The sequence below is a fragment of the Erythrolamprus reginae genome, chromosome 2 (genome assembly GCF_031021105.1).
Source record: "Erythrolamprus reginae isolate rEryReg1 chromosome 2, rEryReg1.hap1, whole genome shotgun sequence".
In the NCBI taxonomy this organism is placed as follows: Eukaryota; Metazoa; Chordata; class Lepidosauria; order Squamata; family Dipsadidae; genus Erythrolamprus; species Erythrolamprus reginae.
This window is the reverse complement of record NC_091951.1, coordinates 137,306,505-137,323,447: the sequence shown is the minus strand read 5'-3', so window position 1 is coordinate 137,323,447 and position 16,943 is coordinate 137,306,505. Positions and strand designations below refer to the sequence as shown.

The following is a 16,943-nucleotide window of genomic DNA, read 5'->3' as shown; positions in this document are numbered from 1 at the left end:
GAATATCAGTTTTTATATACTGCAGTCTTTTAATTGTACTTCAAATTCTAAGGAGATACTGTACAGTACAGTACTTCTGAATTTCCCTCCCCCCCCCAACCGCTAACATAATTTGATCAGTGTTAGATACTATATAATTTGATGAGAAGAAACAGCAATTCTACCTCTGACAAACCTCTGGGGGCAAAAATTGCTAGCTACAAAGAAGTATAGACTGAATACAGAGTTAATACATGAAAGTCTCAACTGTTCTTGTGTATCCAACCTGATATTGAGTATTCAACTTTCTGTGGCCAATAGGAAAATATTAAATCAAATCTCTCAATATCTTGATTTTGTTTCTGTCACCAATTATGCATAGGTTCCTTATTTGAAGATCTTGTGATGATAGGTAGAACAGCTGTATATTTGACAAATGGAGCAAGTATAAAGTATATGGTATAGTTTCACTTCTATGATACACTAAACCTCTACTCTTTGACTGTGTCCACACACTACACTGAATCAAAAACTAGCCAACCATATTTTACCTTAATTTGTTGTAGGATTCCCAACCAGTATGGTTAGTTTACACTTCAGCGGCTATTAATTCAGTAAGCCATGGTTAAATCAATAATGGGTAGTGGGTGAACACATTTTTCATGAAGCTAAGAGCAGGATATGAAATTCAGCACTACAGTAAAATCCATATTTTTACAGAAACCTTTCTTTTTGTGACCGGATTTGTAATCTGAAACAAATGGCTGCTTTTACTGTGTTCCTCTTCCTACCAGACATCTAGGCCTCGGTCCTGAGGAAAAGTAATCAGAATGCAAGATAGGAAAAAATATGCTTCGGATCTAGAAAATGAAGGCCACGTTCACCAGAGGGGAAAATACAAACTTAAGGCAGCAGCCCTTTCTGTCAAGGCTAGGCAGTTCCCCGCCTCAACTGTTCAAGACCTCTTAAGTCCAATTCTTTGTCTACGGCATTTACTCCGAATTCAATCTCCTTACACCCAGCGGGGGACTCTTATGGGGCATCACAGAAGAGGAATTTCCGCGGAATAGGAAGTAACTATGACCGTCAGGCGACATCAGGGCTGCCGAGTCGGTTCGCTGAGGAGGAGGCGGGGGATAAGATTTGTTATTCGGACTAACGAAGAAGGGCGTGGGACGGGAAAGCAGAAAGCACTGCGGAATAACGGCTAGGAGGAAAACTTCCCTCCGACTTGCCCGCCGGAGGACGCGGTGCAAACTCCTGCTGCTATAAATAGAGCAGACTTGGACCTCTCCCGGAGGATTGGGATCGACTTTTGACGGAGGCGGCCTGAGAGCGCCTTTTTCCCTCCGTGCGGCCGCTAAGGAAGCCCGAGAATTCTCCTGCTCCACCTTAAGTCGCCCAGTGTAGGGAGACTACGGGAGGCAACAGCGCCTCCTTAAGCGGCTGCGGGTCCCGCTCGGGCGGTGTTGGAGGCGGCGGCGCGTGCGGCTGGGGGAAGGGGAGGGAGGAGCTCGCGCTGCCCGGACCAGCCCGCGCGCCGCCGCCGCTTCCAGCAAGCAGCAGCGCCTGCCGGGTGGCGGAGGGTCCAGTTCGCGCCGCGCGGACAAGGGCTGAGGCCAAGGCGGAGCGGCGCACGGGGGCAGCAAAGCCCCGGGGGAGGCGGCAACACCATGGCCGGCCCCCCGCCGCCGCCCCCGGGCCAGGAGGCGCCCCGCTACCAAGAGTGGATCTTAGACACCATCGACTCGCTGCGCTCGCGCAAGGCGCGCCCGGACCTGGAGCGCATCTGCCGCATGGTGCGCCGGCGGCACGGCCCGGAGCCGGAGCGCACCCGCGCCGAGCTGGAAAAGCTCATCCAGCAACGCGCCGTGCTCCGAGTCAGCTACAAGGGAAGCATCTCGTACCGCAACGCCGCGCGGGTCCAGCCTCCCCGGCGAGGTGGAGCGCCCGCCGCCAGTCCGGCGGCCCCGCAGCGCCCGGCCCGCACTTCCCCGCCCAGCGCTCCCGCCGCCGCCACCGCGACGCCCCGGTCCTCCCAGCGTGCTGCGCCTCGCGCGGAGCCAGTCGCGCCGCCGCCACCACCGCCGCCGCCTCCTCCTCCGCCTCGTCGGACCGGACGGGAGCGACCGCCGCCGCCGCCCGCAGCCCAGGAGGAATCCTCCCCCGTTAGTCTGCGAGAGATTGTGCGCTACTTGGGCGGGGACGGCGCCGCGCCGGGGGGCGGCCGAGTGACTCGAGGCCGAGCGCAGGGGCTGCTTCAGGAGGAGAGGCTGGAAAGAACCCGCTTGGGTGGCGGCGGCGGCGGCGGCGGGAGCAGCAGCAACAGCGTCGCTTTGCCCAGGGCGGAGAGAGGCGCGCAGGCCCGGGCCCCCAACGCCAGACCATACAGGAACAAGGTGAGGAGACGCCGGGGCGCGCTCGGGGTAGGAGAGGGAGGGGGTGGCAACCGCGGGCGGCGGCGACGGCCGTGTCTGGCGTGGGGGCGAAGAAGGGGGACGCACCGGCGGAGAACAGGTGAGGCTCTCCAGGAAGGAAACGGAGCGACTGGAGTGCGCGCGCAGGGGGGGGTTGCCCGAATGCTGGGGGGGGAGGGGCGCCAGTGGGCGCCAGAAAGCCGCCAGTTTGGGGGCGGGCGGGCGGACGGCGCCCAACCCCCCCTCCCCTCCCCAGATGTGGTCAGCGGGCTCTCGTGCAGGTGTGCGTGTGCCTGGAAGGAAAGAGTTGAGGGCAGCGCCCAATCAAATCGTGTCGCACCGGAGGGGGCGCTAGGATTGGTGCGTGGGTTTAAACGGGACAATATTCCCTCGTCCGTTTCCGAAGTCTTTTGGCAAAGGTTAGGAAGGCGGACTCTGGCGGGCTTTTGGCGCCCAGAGAACTTCAAGGTCGACTCTCTGTAGGAGGTGGGGGGGCAGACGCTCTTCCAACGTAGTGCTTTTTTACCTCACCTCTCTGTGTGTGTGTGTGTGTGTGTGTGTGTGTGTGTGTGTGTGTGTGTAGTGGTCGTTCCATAAGGTTAGTTAAACTGCCATTGGTGCACACAGGGCCCAAGAACAGCGCCCCCCTTCTACCTCCCCCCACTCCAGTCGTGCCAGGCTCCGTCTAAACACAGAACAAAGAGTTGGTTTGTGCTTGACCTAAAGAATTTGGTAACCTCCAATAAAGTCAAGAGGTGGTGGGAGCAGTGGGGAATAGAAACATTTGAGTAGGGGTAAACTGGAGGGAGGGAGGAAAATATGCCGTGTGGGTTGGGGAGTAAATCACCTCACAGAAATGTTATCCAGTTCAGTTAGCATCCTTGAAATCACCCAGGAGGGGATTACTTTGGGTTGGGGGGGGAGAGAATCCCGTCCCTTTTTAAAATTCTTTCATTATTTTTGCAATCTTCAATTGATGAGAATGGTCGCAGATTTTCATAAAAGCTGCTGGTGGAACACGGAGGAGGAGGAGGCAGTGGTTTAGTAGCACCAAAATTGGATTTTAAAAAGTTTCCTGTTCTTGCTTCAGGGCGCTTTTAAGCACATTGCTAATAGAGCAGTGGAGACATTTAAGAGGTTTCCCATCCCAGCATCACTTAATCTGATTGCATCAACTTCCCTCAGAGAGATCTGGGTGTATACAAGTAAGGGAAAGCGAAACTAAATGGCTCAGAAACTTCCTGGGTTTAGGATATGAGATGTCTTATGCAAAGTAACTAGCAGTGCAACGATGCGCCTCAAAAGTAGCTGTGCTTGCTCCCATGTGTAACTGTGCTTGCCTTCACGATAAATTAAACCCCAATATGTTATAGGATTGCCAAATTAAAATGTGTTTGCTGTTCTTATTTATTCTCTGTGATGTTAATAGAAGGCAGGGGAAGAGATCAAAGGCGAAGAAGACGAGGACGAAGACGAAGAAGAGGATGAAGTCTCCACTATGTCTGAAGGTTCAGAAGTGGCACAAGATTTTGAGGCCAGCAGCTACAGCAGACCTGGAACAGGCCAGGTGAATGGTGACTGTAAGGACAGCAAGCATGGTGGGAAAGAGATCCCACCCAGCAGTGCCACCCCCAAAGACCTGCACTCCCTAGAGGAAACATCTTTGAATAAAGGGTTGGAGCATTCTCAGCATGAAGGATATGAGCAATGTCACACAAAGGCCTCTTGGCCTGGAGAAAGTGCCTGTCACCACCTGGGAGGCAGCAAGAAAGATGCCAGTGCCTATCAGCAACCAGACAGAGCAGGTATGTGTTAGGCAGGAAGAAGTGGCAGAAAATAAGACCCTGTTTTATATTTTGTTTGAATTCCTAAAAATCAGCGCTTGGCCTTATTGCCATGCAAAAGCCTGATTGGGGCTATTATCAGGGAATGCCTTATTTTGGGGAAAATAGGGTAGTTAGTATGGCAAAAGATCTGAGAGTCAGGGTGATTTAAGCGCTAAGACCTGGACTGAAATATAATTTAATACACTGCATGCTTGCATTGTATGTCAGTGTATATGTGTAGATCTGCAATAAATATGGAGACCCATTCAGTTTTAAGAAACATTAACTGGCATTCTAGAATAGGTTGGAACTAGAGCTGGGGCAAATGAAGGCAAGAATATGGTTAGTGGTATTGACTATCTTGGAAATTAAAATGTTCTTTTGATAATAACATTTTCATTGCTTTTAAAGGACCCCAAATACAGTACAGTGTTCCCTCAATTTTCACGGGGGATGCGTTCCAAGACCTCCCGCGAAAGTCGAATTTCCGCGAAGTAGAGATGCGGAAGTAAATACACTATTTTTGATTATGAACAGTATCACAAGCCTTCCCTTAACACTTTAAACCCCTAAACTGCAATTTCTCATTCTCTTAGCAACCATTTAAATTATTACTCACCATGTTTATTTATTAAAGTTTATTTTTAAAAAAATTTATTAAAGGCAGACGAAAGTTTGGCGATGACATATGACGTCATCGGGCAGGAAAAACCGTAGTATAGGGGGGGAAACCGCAAAGTATTTTTTAATTAATATTTTTGAAAAAACCGTGGTATAGCCGTTTCGCAAAGTTTGAACCTGCGAAAATCGAGGGAACACTGTATTGTCCAATTCCAGTTATACTGATACAGAACAACACCTATCTCTATTTGTTTCTCTGCTTTTTCTGCAGTCTCGCCAGCTGTTGCAGGGGCTGATCCCTCTGTGCCCTCTTCTCCTGGGAGACCTGGCATCCAGGCAGATGGGAGACCATTCAGTTGCGTGTAAGTTTTGTACAGAGATCACAAACTATTCTTCAAGCATACCTGGTTTATTTATGATAAAGAAAAAGTGGATACATTTGAACCCATCTTCTGCTACTATCCCTTGTCTTTAGAGTCTAAAGCAGTGTTTTCATAAATTAACGTACTGTACGTTGAAGATATCTCAGGGAGCTTTGTCATATCTCACTTGCTCTGTACTTTTATAATGGTCACTGCCACCACACATTGACTGGTTCTAATGCTAACAGCACCAAGGATTTAACATGCCCTGCCTAGTGAAAGGAAATTGTTGTACAAGAAGAAGAGGGCCTGAAGAGGAGAAGGAATCTTTGGCTACTGTCTCTGATGGTTGCTAGAGGAAGTGAGCCTCCTCTTCCTTTTAGATTGCAAAATAATAGCTGTGGGGTTGAAATATCTACATTGGAGTTGTGTTGTTTTGTTTGTTATCCTTATAGTGTCATACCATGCTAGAACTCTTGATGTGGTGGTTGCTTCCAGTTGTTGGAGGAGACTCATGACTATCCTGGCTTCAATTATCTATGCCCTGGCCTATTTGTTTTGTTGACCTCTATATTGGACTGGCTTTGCTTGCTGTTCAGAAACAGCATTTAATGCAAACTCCAGCTGCAAACTTACCAAGCATGGCTGGGTGTTAACAATTGTAATGCAGTTTGCCAATTTGCCAAATATTTTATGCATTATCTTTTAGATATCCCTAGAGCTAAGAATCAGAATATTTGGTCACTCTGCCTCATATATACTTAACTTCACATTGCCACTTTTAGGTAGCAGTAATGTAAAATGAATAGTTGTGAGCAAAGAGGATATCTTCAGTCATTCCCAGTTGTAGAACATTGAGAGACAGGGATATTGTCTTAACACCTGCTTTCAGCTTCAAGCCAATAACTTTTTATATTCCCAAAAGTTTTTAAGGCCATTATATTTAGTTGTCAGTTTTGTGACACTCTTACAATTTTCTGATGTTTGGTATTAATTTTTTAAAAATGTTTACCTTAAGTTTTAATCTCTCCTAACAGTGTGATTGAAAACGTGTATTAAATTGGTGCATTTTTTGTGTCTGCAGTAGCTGCTTTAAAGCAGATTTAAGCTTCTACAGAAAGATGCTATACAATTCTCTTGTGATGAATTCTTTTGGTGCAATATGAGTGTACATTTATTTATTTACCGTATTTATTAGATTTGTATGCCGCCCCTCTCCGAAGACTCGGGGCGGCTCACAACAACAGAACAATACAAATCCAATGGTTAAAAACAATTTAAAACCCTTAATATAAAAAACAATCATACTTCTCATACAAACCATAAGTAAAGCGGGAATGGCCCTGGGGAATCAATTTCCCCATGCCTGGCGTCAGAGGTGGGTTTTAAAGAGTTTGCGAAAGGCAAGGAGGGTGGGGGCAATCCTAATCTGGGGGGAGTTGGTTCCAGAGGGTCGGGGCTGCCACAGAGAAGGCTCTTTCCCTGGGTCCCGCCAGACGACATTGTTTCATCGAAGGGACCCGGAGAAGGCCAACTTTGTGGAACCTAACCGATCACTGGGATTCGTGCGGCAGAAGGCGATCTTGGAGATATTTTGGTCCGATGCCGTACATGGATGAACAATATCCCCGACCTGGTACTGATGAGGAAACCCTGGCTTGGAGAAGAAGCTGTCCAATGCCTCTGATCTCAGTTTCACTTTCTCCCCCTCCTCCTCCAGTTCAGTGAAAGAGAAGCCTTCTGACCCTGTGGAATGGACTGTCAGTGACGTCGTGGATTATTTCACAGAAGCTGGGTTTGCTGAGCAAGCTTCAGCCTTTCAGGAGCAGGTAAGAACCTGGGGAATCCCAAGAAAAGGGAGTGGAGGATTATATGTCAGCTAAAGTGGTTATGAAACATGTCTTAAAAGCCTTGGTCTCTTATTTTGATGGAGGATGTTCTGGAACTCTATCTCTAATTTAGGTGCCATTTGACTGGGGCTTTAAAAATCTGGGTAAAGGTACATCCAAACTTCAGTTGTTATATGGCTTTCGTTCATGTGGTGCTTCTGTCTGTTTCTTACCCTTGTGATTCTGAAAGCCATTCCAGTCTCAGTATTTCAAGAGAACAACCTGCTTAAAAGTAATTACACACTGTGTGATCACTGGTTTATTTCGGTAACAATATATGTCTTATGTTTCATTTTAAAAAAAACCTCCCTTTAAAACATGGTAAAACTGAGATGAGAAAGCAGCCCCTCACTGGATGTCATTTGACATTCGTGGTCCTCCTTTTCATGACTAGTTTTCTTGTCACAGGCTGTGACAAGATTTTGATACCTCTCAAAACATGTTTTCAGAAAGATTCCCCCACCGTTCTCTTACGCCTCCCCACTATTTCAGCCACCTGCAGTCATGCTCCCTAATTATTTATTGTGACCTATGCTCTTTGTTAGATAGCTTTTTGTTGGCTTCTTCAAAAATACAAATTTCAGTTTGCAATAAAGGCTTGTAAAAAGCTTTAGGCTTTCTGAAAGTTTAGATTTTAAATCTTTTAGATCTTATTTCCATCTCACATTTATGTGTTCGGCAATTAAACCATTTTGATGCCTAGGAATCATAAATGCCCATCTGAGTTCAAGTATGACAAGCCAGCAGAACTGATTATTGAATTTTACTTCCACACTGCCAAAATCTACCAGCACAACTGGGGTGCCTTGTTACTTTAAGAGGGTAGGAATAGATTGACAAGCACTGACAAGCAGCTAGGGGTTGTATTGAGCTCCAGTCACCTGCCTTACTTTGCCTAATGGTGGATTGGCCAAGCCAATGCAATTTGGCTGGTTATTTTTAGTTTTATTATAAATAAGTTTAAAATTAACAAATTAATAAAATGTCAGTGTAAATACAGATATATTTAGCAACCGTTTGCAGTAACGACAGAGATAAAAGTAACTAAGATTTCATTGACAATATTTGCAGATCTGTAAAGTAAAGGAAGGTCGAAATACGATAAGATTATAAGCAGAGTCATAGTTTTGCTCAGCAACTGCTTTGTTTAACGAAAGAGGTTCTGGTCCCAAGCCTGGTCACTAAAAAAGGATTACTAAAAGTGATATAAAAATCTAATTTGAAATATCTGTATTGTTGAGAGTAGTTTCTGCCATATCTATTTCTTGAACACATTTTCTTAAGTATATCCCTGTGCTAAGCAGAGTAATGGACTAGATCAGTGTTTTTCAACCAGTGTGCCGTGGCACACTAGTATGCCGCGAGACATGGTCAGGTGTGCCGCGAAGCTCAGAGAGAAAGAAAGCAAGAGAGAGAGAAAGCAAGAGAGAGAGAGAAAGAAAGCGAGAGAGAGAAAAAAAGAACTAGAGAGAAAGAAAGCAAGAGAGAAAGAACAAGAGAAAGAAAGAGAGAGAAAGAAAGAGAGAGAAAGAAAGAGAGAGAGAGAAAAAGAGAGAAAGAAAGCAAAAGAGAGAGAAAGAGAGGGAGGGAAGGAGAGAGAGAGAAAGACATAGTGGGCCGTAGGGAGGGAGAGAGAAAGAGAGCAAAAAAGAGAGGAAGGAAGAGAAAGAAAGAGGGATGGAGAGAGAGAGAAAGAGGAAGGAAGGGAGAGAAATAGGGAGGGAGAAAGAAATAGAGCGAAGGGGAGGAAGAGAGGGAATTTTTTTGTCCAAACTTTTTTTAGCCCCCCCCCCCCCCCGGTCAATGTGCCCCAGGGTTTCGTAAATGTAAAAAATGTGCCGCGGCTCAAGAAAGGTTGAAAATCAATTGACTAGATGTCTTCCAAATTAGGCAGTGGTGATTCTGTACTGGCTCTTCTCAGCTCACTGATTGGTAAGAGATAATGCATATATGCAGTGCATGTATATACAGTGATACCTCGTCTTACAAACGCCTCTTCATACAAACTTTTCGAGATACAAACCCGGGGTTTAAGATTTTTTTGCCTCTTCTTACAAACTATTTTCACCTTACAAACCCACCGCCGCCGCTGGGATGCCCCGTCTCCAGACTTCCATTGCCAGCGAAGCACCCGTTTTTGCGCTGCTGGGATTCCCCTGAGGCTCCCCTCCATGGAAAACCCCACCTCCGGACTTCTGTGTTTTTGTGATGCTGCAGGGGAATCCCAGCAGCGCAAAAACGGGCGCTTCGCTGGCAACGGAAGTCCGGTGGTGGGGTTTCCCAGCGAGGGGAGCCTCAGTGAAATCGCAGCATCACAAAAACACAGAGGTCCAGAGGTGGGGTTTTCCATGGAGGGGAGCCTCAGGGGAATCCCAGCAGCGCAAAATCGGGCACTTCAGCTGGCAAAAGGGGTGAATTTTGGGCTTGCACACATTAATCGCTTTTCCATTGATTCCTATGGGAAACATTGTTTCGTCTTACAAACTTTTCACCTTAAGAACCTCGTCCCGGAACCAATTAAGTTTGTAAGACAAGGTATCACTGTATATATTTATTTTATTTATTTATTTATTGGATTTGTATGCCGCCCCTCTCTGTAGACTCGGGGCGGCTAACAACAGTAATAAAAAACATCATATAAATCCAATACTAAAACAACTAAAAAACCAAATATCCATACAAACAAACATACCATGCATGAATTGTAAAGGCCTAGGGGGAAAGAATATCTCAGTTCCCCCATGCCTGACGGCAGAGGTGGGTTTTAAGTAGCTTACGAAAGGCAAGGAGGGTGGGGGCAATTCTAATCTCCGGTGGGAGTTGGTTCCAGAGGGCTGGGGCCGCCACAGAGAAGGCTTTTCCCCTGGGGCCTGCCAAACGACATTGTTTTGTTGACGGGACCCGGAGAAGGCCCACTCTGTGGGACCTAACCGGTCACTGGGATTCAGATATATGTATGTATACAAGGATGGATGCCTCAGTGTTGTTTTAATCAACTGACTTGGAACTCTTTTCCTGCTTTATAGAAAAGAAGAAACCTTCCCAGCATGCTGCTGGGGCACTGATCTCACAATGTTCTGTTTTTGTGTATCCCTCCCTCTCCCCAGGAGATTGATGGGAAATCTCTGCTGCTGATGCAGCGTACTGATGTGCTTACTGGCCTCTCTATTCGCCTGGGACCGGCCCTCAAGATCTACGAATATCACATCAAGGTCCTCCAGCAGTGCCACTTCGAAGAAGACGAGGGCGACTCCTTCATGGGCTGAGGAGGACGGGCCCAAGCCAGTGAGGGGGAGGGAGAGAACGGGGACTCTGTCAACGCTACTGTCTCAGCCATTTCAGCCTTCCTTTGCCTCTGAAAACAAGACAACGTTGTGGGGAAGGGCAAGAGCTTGGACCATATCTGGTGAGAGGAGGGAGGCAGAAATGATGACCCAGCTTTTGTGGGATCCCTATCCCGGTTATCTGGTGATCCAAAAGACTGGGCTCAGAGGGCTCAAAGCTCACTTCCTTCTCTCATCTTGCCTATCTGACCCGAACCCAAGCTTTCCACTCACCATAGTGCATTGTCTGTTTGGGGGAAAAGATGAGGCAGTATGGTTTTCCTCCTCTTCCCAATCTTCACCTGAGCTGAAATAATTTATGCTTCAGCACACAAATGGCTTCTCCCTTCCCTCTCCCCAACAGTAGCATTTGATAGCTCTGATTGATCCTCCTTTCTTTTGGTGATTGGCAAGAAAAAGAGTTTGCTGGAGGTGCCAGGAGGTTTTAATCCAATAGATTTTTATTCTCTTTTCTGTTCAGGTAACCTTTTCTTCTGATTTCCATGATTGTTGCCCAAAGTTGATTGCTTTTTTTTATTATTATTTTTTCTTCCCCATTTTTAAAAAAAATATAAATATTTAAACTGGAAAAAAATGATTTAGTATTCCCAGATACCTTAGCCCTCTACAAAGGGTAATGGAACAGCTGAAATGACTGTATGTTTAAAGGGCAAAAGTGTGCAAGAGGGCTCCAGTTTTTTAGTTCTGCTCTAAGGAGAAGTGTCATCTGGTAATCAAGTTTTGAAAAGAAGAAAGCAAGTGGGAGTAGATTATCTTCTGTCTAGTCCATAGATGGGAATAGACTTTAAGGGTTCCACCTTAATTTTCAGTATTGTAATCCGTGTGATAAAAGCGCGGCAACCTTTACATAATCACCAAAAAAGTCTAAAATAAATGTAGGATTTATAGATGGGCTCTTTCCGGTGGGCAGAGAGTTATAACTATGTGCGTGCGTGTGTATGTATTTTCATTAGCAGTGAGTGTTCTTATATAAGGATTATTAGTAGACCATGCCACCAATATTAATGCTTTGGGGACATAGAAATGGATAGGGAATGGAATTGGTCAGAACCAATTTTTTTTCTATCAAAAACCAAGATGCTGGTTTTCCTGTCCTTAGGATTGGAGCCTACGCAGGATAAATCCTAAAAGATTGCAATGCCAAGAGAACACTGTACAATATTAAGAATTATTCTTGGTAAACTTGTAAAAATCAGGTGATGGTAGCATTATGGTGGGCACCTTATACAACATTTCAGATTCTCAGTGGTTTTGAAGACGCATTGTACTTAATGTTGGCTAGGAAACATCTGTTCCACAATTGGAAGTCCGTTTCGGTTTTGCATTAAAAACAATGGGAACTTTATGGAAGATGCAGACAAGTCTTTAGAATAGGATCTTAGACTGTATACAGAACATCATTTCCAAAACTCTTCATTGGAGAATCATGACAGATCACCTCAATTGGTATAAATTAGGAATGTAAAGGGTATCTTACTGAAAGTCTGTTTAGCTGTGCTTTGGGAACAGAAAACTACATAACTGCAAAGAGAGACAGAAACTTCAATTTGCTTAAAAGGAAGAATGCAGATATGAGCACATTGAATTTTATGTTCTCAACATTTTCCTTCAACCCACGAGGGCTAGAAATTTATACTTTGATAACACAGGTTCTTGATGTTTTAGCACAGAAGTGCCTCAGGGGCTTACATACTGGCGACACATTCCTCTCTATTGCACTAGGCCCTATTTTTTTGTCCAGAGCTGGGAATAAAAAAACCAAAATTTTTAAGTTCAAACCAGTCTTAACCCCTTGTATTTTGTTTATTAGAAACTTGCTGTGTGCAAGAAGTAATTACACACAATACAGTGTAGAGCAACTGGAGTGGCTTTTGATCTTGTTCACTCCTTTTGGCAATAGATATGGAGCTTTTGGTTCATTCTTACTCCTTCCAGATTTTAAGGAGCAGCTTAAGGCATACCTTTGCAATGAAAGATCAAAAAGCTGGTAGCAGCTTTATGTTGATACATACATGAATTTGTCTCAGGCTTAAACTAGTATGTCATACTCATGATCATCATACACTGATGAAAATACATGTGCATGATAAATGACTTTGATTTCATCTTGCACTCAAATCATTATTTATTTATTTATTAGATTTGTATGCCGGCCCTCTCCGAGAACTCGGGGCGGCATACAAATCTAATAAATGTAAATAAATCTTGAAAATATCATAGATTTGACCCAAGATCTGTTACTGAATTGTGAGTTGGGCACATGTTGATTTTTTTCACTCATTTCATCCACTGTTTTTCCTAGAGGAAGCTACTTCGTGATATATGCAAATGTTTATTATAGCACCTTTGAAGGCATACTAATCATGAGCAGAAAATTTTAAATGTTTTGAGATTACCGACTCAAAAACGTACGAAAGTTGCTTCCCTGCATTGGCTAAGTATTGGGTCAGCACAATTGCATCCAAATTATTTTCATGTCAGGGTAATGCTGAGAGAGATATTTGGGGAGTGGAGGTCATCTTTGATATGTGAATCTTGGCTATCTTGGTTGAATGTGGCTACTCATAGCAAAGCCACAATGCCATCCAAGCTCACTTTCCTCACTCTTTAGGAACATGACGCTAACAAACTGCACCTGTGCTTAAGATCAATCTCTGAATAAGGTATTACATGTGCAAATAACAAGGGCTGGAATTGCTTTAGGACCATCTGTTGCATTCCCTCACTCCCCTGATAATCTCACGTTTAGCAGAATTTATTCCCATGTATGTGAGCATGTGTTTTAAATAGTTTTATTTCTAGTTCACCTGGGCGTTCCTGTTAAGTGTCCATCTTTGGTTCCATCTAAGACACCTATCTTTTATCTCCCCCCCCCCCAAAAAAAAGAACCATTTTCCACTTACAAACACGAGCCTCCAAAACTGTAACCGGAAAAGGCAGGGAGAAGCCTCCGTGGGGCTATTCTAGGAATATCCTGGGAGGAAACAGGGCCGGAAAAGCCAGGGAGAAGCCTCCATGGGGCATCTCTAGGAATCTCCTGGGAGGAAACAGGGCCGGAAAAGCCAGGGAGAAGCCTCCATGGGGCATCTCTAGGAATCTCCTGGGAGGAAACCGGGCCTCCACCCTCCCTGTGGTTTCCCCAATCGTACACATTATTTGCTTTTACATTGATTCCTACGGGGAAAAGATGCTTCTTACAAACATCTACTTAAGAACCTGGAATGAATTAAGTTTGTAAGTAGAGGTACCAGTTTATAGTAATTGATGGGATGTCCCTGCACCATGCTATGCCTTATTACAAAAACAGTTAAATAGCCAATTTGATCAAAGAGTTATCCTTTTTTATGTTGGAAAGGTTGAAAGCACTGCAACTTTTTATTGAACTGGAGGAGGACAAAATTGTTAATTCTCTGTGGGATGGAAAAAATAGGCATTTCCCTCCGAAATTACTCAGAGGAATCTAATTGTAATGATGGACAGTCTGTGCTGTTCAGAACTACTTTACCATGTTACCATGAATTGATTGAATTTCCTTTTCCTAAAATGTGCCACCTTTAGAGAGACTAGGACTCTCCCTTCTTGTTAACCTCATGATAACTTTAAAAGAACTTCCAACTTGGAAGCAGAACATGGATGTTGGGGGCGAGGTGAGAGATTGTCTTGGAGCATTTTGCCTGCAAAAATAGGATGCTAATTTGGGCATATCTACAATATAATTCAGACATAACTCTTTAATGTTTCCATTAAATACCTTTACTGTGGTGCCAAAGATAAACTCCACTTCAAACATATAATTCATTTCTCAGACTAGTCCTCCGAGCTTTCAATTTATCTCATATGCCTATTAAGCTTCCATGGGAAATCAGCTTCAGGTGTATAGTTGTGTTTGCAGCCATCTTGAGAAATTGCCTTCAAGTGTTTGAACAGTACCTTGGGCAATAATGACCCCTTGCTGGAGTGGAATAAACCTTTTGGTTATACAATTCTTTGTACCTTACGTAAGAGGATTTGGTTTTTAAGCAGCCAGACAAACCAACAATCTTCCTTAATGGCGTTCAAACTTGTAATTCACAGACTATAGATTTAGACTTCCTGAACCGAACTTTCTGGGTACCTCGGCTCAGAATTAACTGGTCAATCTTGATTTTAGTGAAAGGGGGGAAAGGCAAGGAATAGGGAAACATGATACAACTTCCTATTTTGTTATGGAAAGCTTTTCTCTGAGAATAACAATTGACTAAATTGGTAGTAATATGTAGTTAGCATGCACAGCATATTACATGCTTTAAAGAACACATTTTGGAAACAGCACAAAATTAGAACATGCAAAAATACTTAGGTTTTTGCAAGCTATATGTGAATATCACATGTTTTACAACTTACACATACGGAAGGCTGAAAACTTCTAGGTCCCAGGCAAACCACAATATAGTTTATTTAGCGCAGGAAAGTGGATAGCAAAGGTCGGAATGTTTCTGTACAGATCATACTGTAATGGAGTCTGCTCATTAAGAGTCATAGGTCGTAATGATTGTAATCAATCCCACCTTTTTTGTGAAAGCAAACCTATTGTTCACTAACCAGACATTTTTGCCAAAACCCTGAAATAAACCCCCTTTTATGATAATAAAATAAATTGTAGCCATCTGCAGTGACCCTGGGGCACTGCAAACATCTGTAAGGATGGGTCAATTGCCAAGCGCCAAAATGTGTTCACGTGGCAGGGCTTTGGAACTGGGTTGTATCTTAGGGTGGAGCCTGCTGTAACTTCAAAAGGTCGCAAGTCAAGGACTACCGGTACTGTCCATTCCTCCTGCAGCTCAAGATGTTCATCTACTATTAGCAGACTGAGGTGGAGATGATATATCAAGTTTAGTGTGTTTGGTATAATCTTTTAAACTCGCCCTTACTCTGACTCACGGACATTAATAATTAATAATAATAAGCCGCTCCAAGTCTTCAGAGAGGGGCGGCATACAAATCTAATAAATAATAATAATAATAATAAAACTATAACTAACTTATAACTATAACCCATTATCTTAAAAACAATCGACACTACACAATCATAACCACACGTAACTTTTAATGGTCAGAAAGGGGGATATACTAGTTGCCCCATGCCTGGCGACATAGATAGGTCTTAAGGCTCTTGCGGAAGGCGAGGAGGGTGGGGGCAGTTTGAATCTTTGGAAGGAGCTGATTCCAGAGGGCCAGGGCCGCCAAAGAGAAGGCTCTTCCCCTAGGCCCCGCCACACATTGGTCGATGGGGCCTGGAGAAGGCCAACTCTGGGACCTAATCGGCCACTGGGATTTATGCGGCAGAAGGCGGCCCTGTAAGTAATTTTTCTGATGCCATGTAGGGCTTTATAGGTCATCACCAACACTTTGAATTGTGTCTGCAAACTAATCAGCAACCAATGCAGACTGCGGAGTGTTGACAAAACATGGGTATATCTGGAAGACCCATGACCGCTCACGCGGCCGCATTCTGCACGATCTGAAGTTTCCAAACACTCTTCAGGGGTAGCCCCATGTAGAGAGTATTGCAGTAGTCGAACCTTAAGGTGATAAGGGCATGAGTGACTGTGAGCAGAGACTCCCTGTCCAAATAGGGCCGCAACTGGTACACCAGGCGAACCTGGGCAAACGCCTTCCTTGCCACAGCTGAAAGGTGATGTTCTAATGTCAGCTGTGGATCGAGAAGGATGCTAAAGTTGCAGACTCTCTCTGAGGGGGTCAATAATTTCCCCCCAGGGTAATGGACGGACATATGGGATTGCCCTTGGGAGGCAAAACCCACACCCACTCTATCTTGTCAGGGTTGAGTTTGAGCCTGTTGACACCCACCCATCCAGATCCTAACAGTCTCCAAGCACCAGCACATCACTTCCACTGCTTCGCCGAGTGGACACTGGGTGGAGATGTACAACTGGGTGTCATCAGCATACTGATGACACCTCACCCCAGGCCTTGCATGATCTCACCCAATGGTTTCATGTAGATATTAAATAGCAGGGGAGAGAGGACCAACCCCTGAGGAACTCCACAAGGGAGAGACCTAGAGGTCGACCTCTGACCCCCCACTAACACTGACTGCGACCAACCGGAGAGGCAGGAGAACCACCATAAAACAGTGCCTCCCACTCCCAACTCCTCCAGTCGTAGGATACCATGGCTGATGGTATCGAAAGCTGCTGAGAGGTCAAGAAACACCAGGATAGAGGATAAACCCCTATCCTGGGCCCGCCAGAGACCATCCATCAGCGCGACCAATTTCCGTGCTGTAGCCGGGCCTGAATTCTGACTGCTGAGGGCCTAGATAATTGGCTTCTTCCAAGGACCGCTGGAGCTTGAGCAACACCACCTTCTCAACAATCTTCCCCATAAAGGGAAGGTTGGAGACTGGACAGTAGTTATTAAGTACGGCTGGGTCCAGGGAAGGCTTCTTGAGGGGGCGCACGAGTGCCTCCTTGTAGGGAGCCGGGAAGTACCCCTCCCCCTC

General features: G+C 45.2%; 1 protein-coding gene across 1 annotated transcript; it reads left to right on the top strand.

Annotated features, from left to right (window-relative positions):
* The first annotated feature begins 1,469 nt into the window (after window positions 1-1,469).
* On the top strand, window positions 1,470-12,216 carry SAMD1 (sterile alpha motif domain containing 1). Its single transcript, XM_070739578.1, has 5 exons — window positions 1,470-2,378; window positions 3,826-4,201; window positions 5,115-5,205; window positions 6,926-7,034; window positions 10,202-12,216. The coding sequence occupies exons 1-5, from the start codon at window positions 1,653-1,655 to the stop codon at window positions 10,358-10,360; spliced, it is 1,461 nt and encodes a 486-aa protein (XP_070595679.1). The 5' UTR covers window positions 1,470-1,652; the 3' UTR covers window positions 10,361-12,216.
* The last annotated feature ends 4,727 nt before the right edge of the window (window positions 12,217-16,943 follow it).

Excerpts from the sequence above, each read along its gene's own strand:
- SAMD1 (XM_070739578.1), top strand. The coding sequence starts at position 1,653 with ATGGCCGGCCCCCCGCCGCCGCCCCCGGGCCAGGAGGCGCCCCGCTAC. Across the intron at positions 4,202-5,114 it reads TCAGCAACCAGACAGAGCAG|TCTCGCCAGCTGTTGCAGGG; the intron begins GTATGTGTTAGG and ends CTTTTTCTGCAG. Across the intron at positions 5,206-6,925 it reads GGGAGACCATTCAGTTGCGT|TTCAGTGAAAGAGAAGCCTT; the intron begins GTAAGTTTTGTA and ends CTCCTCCTCCAG.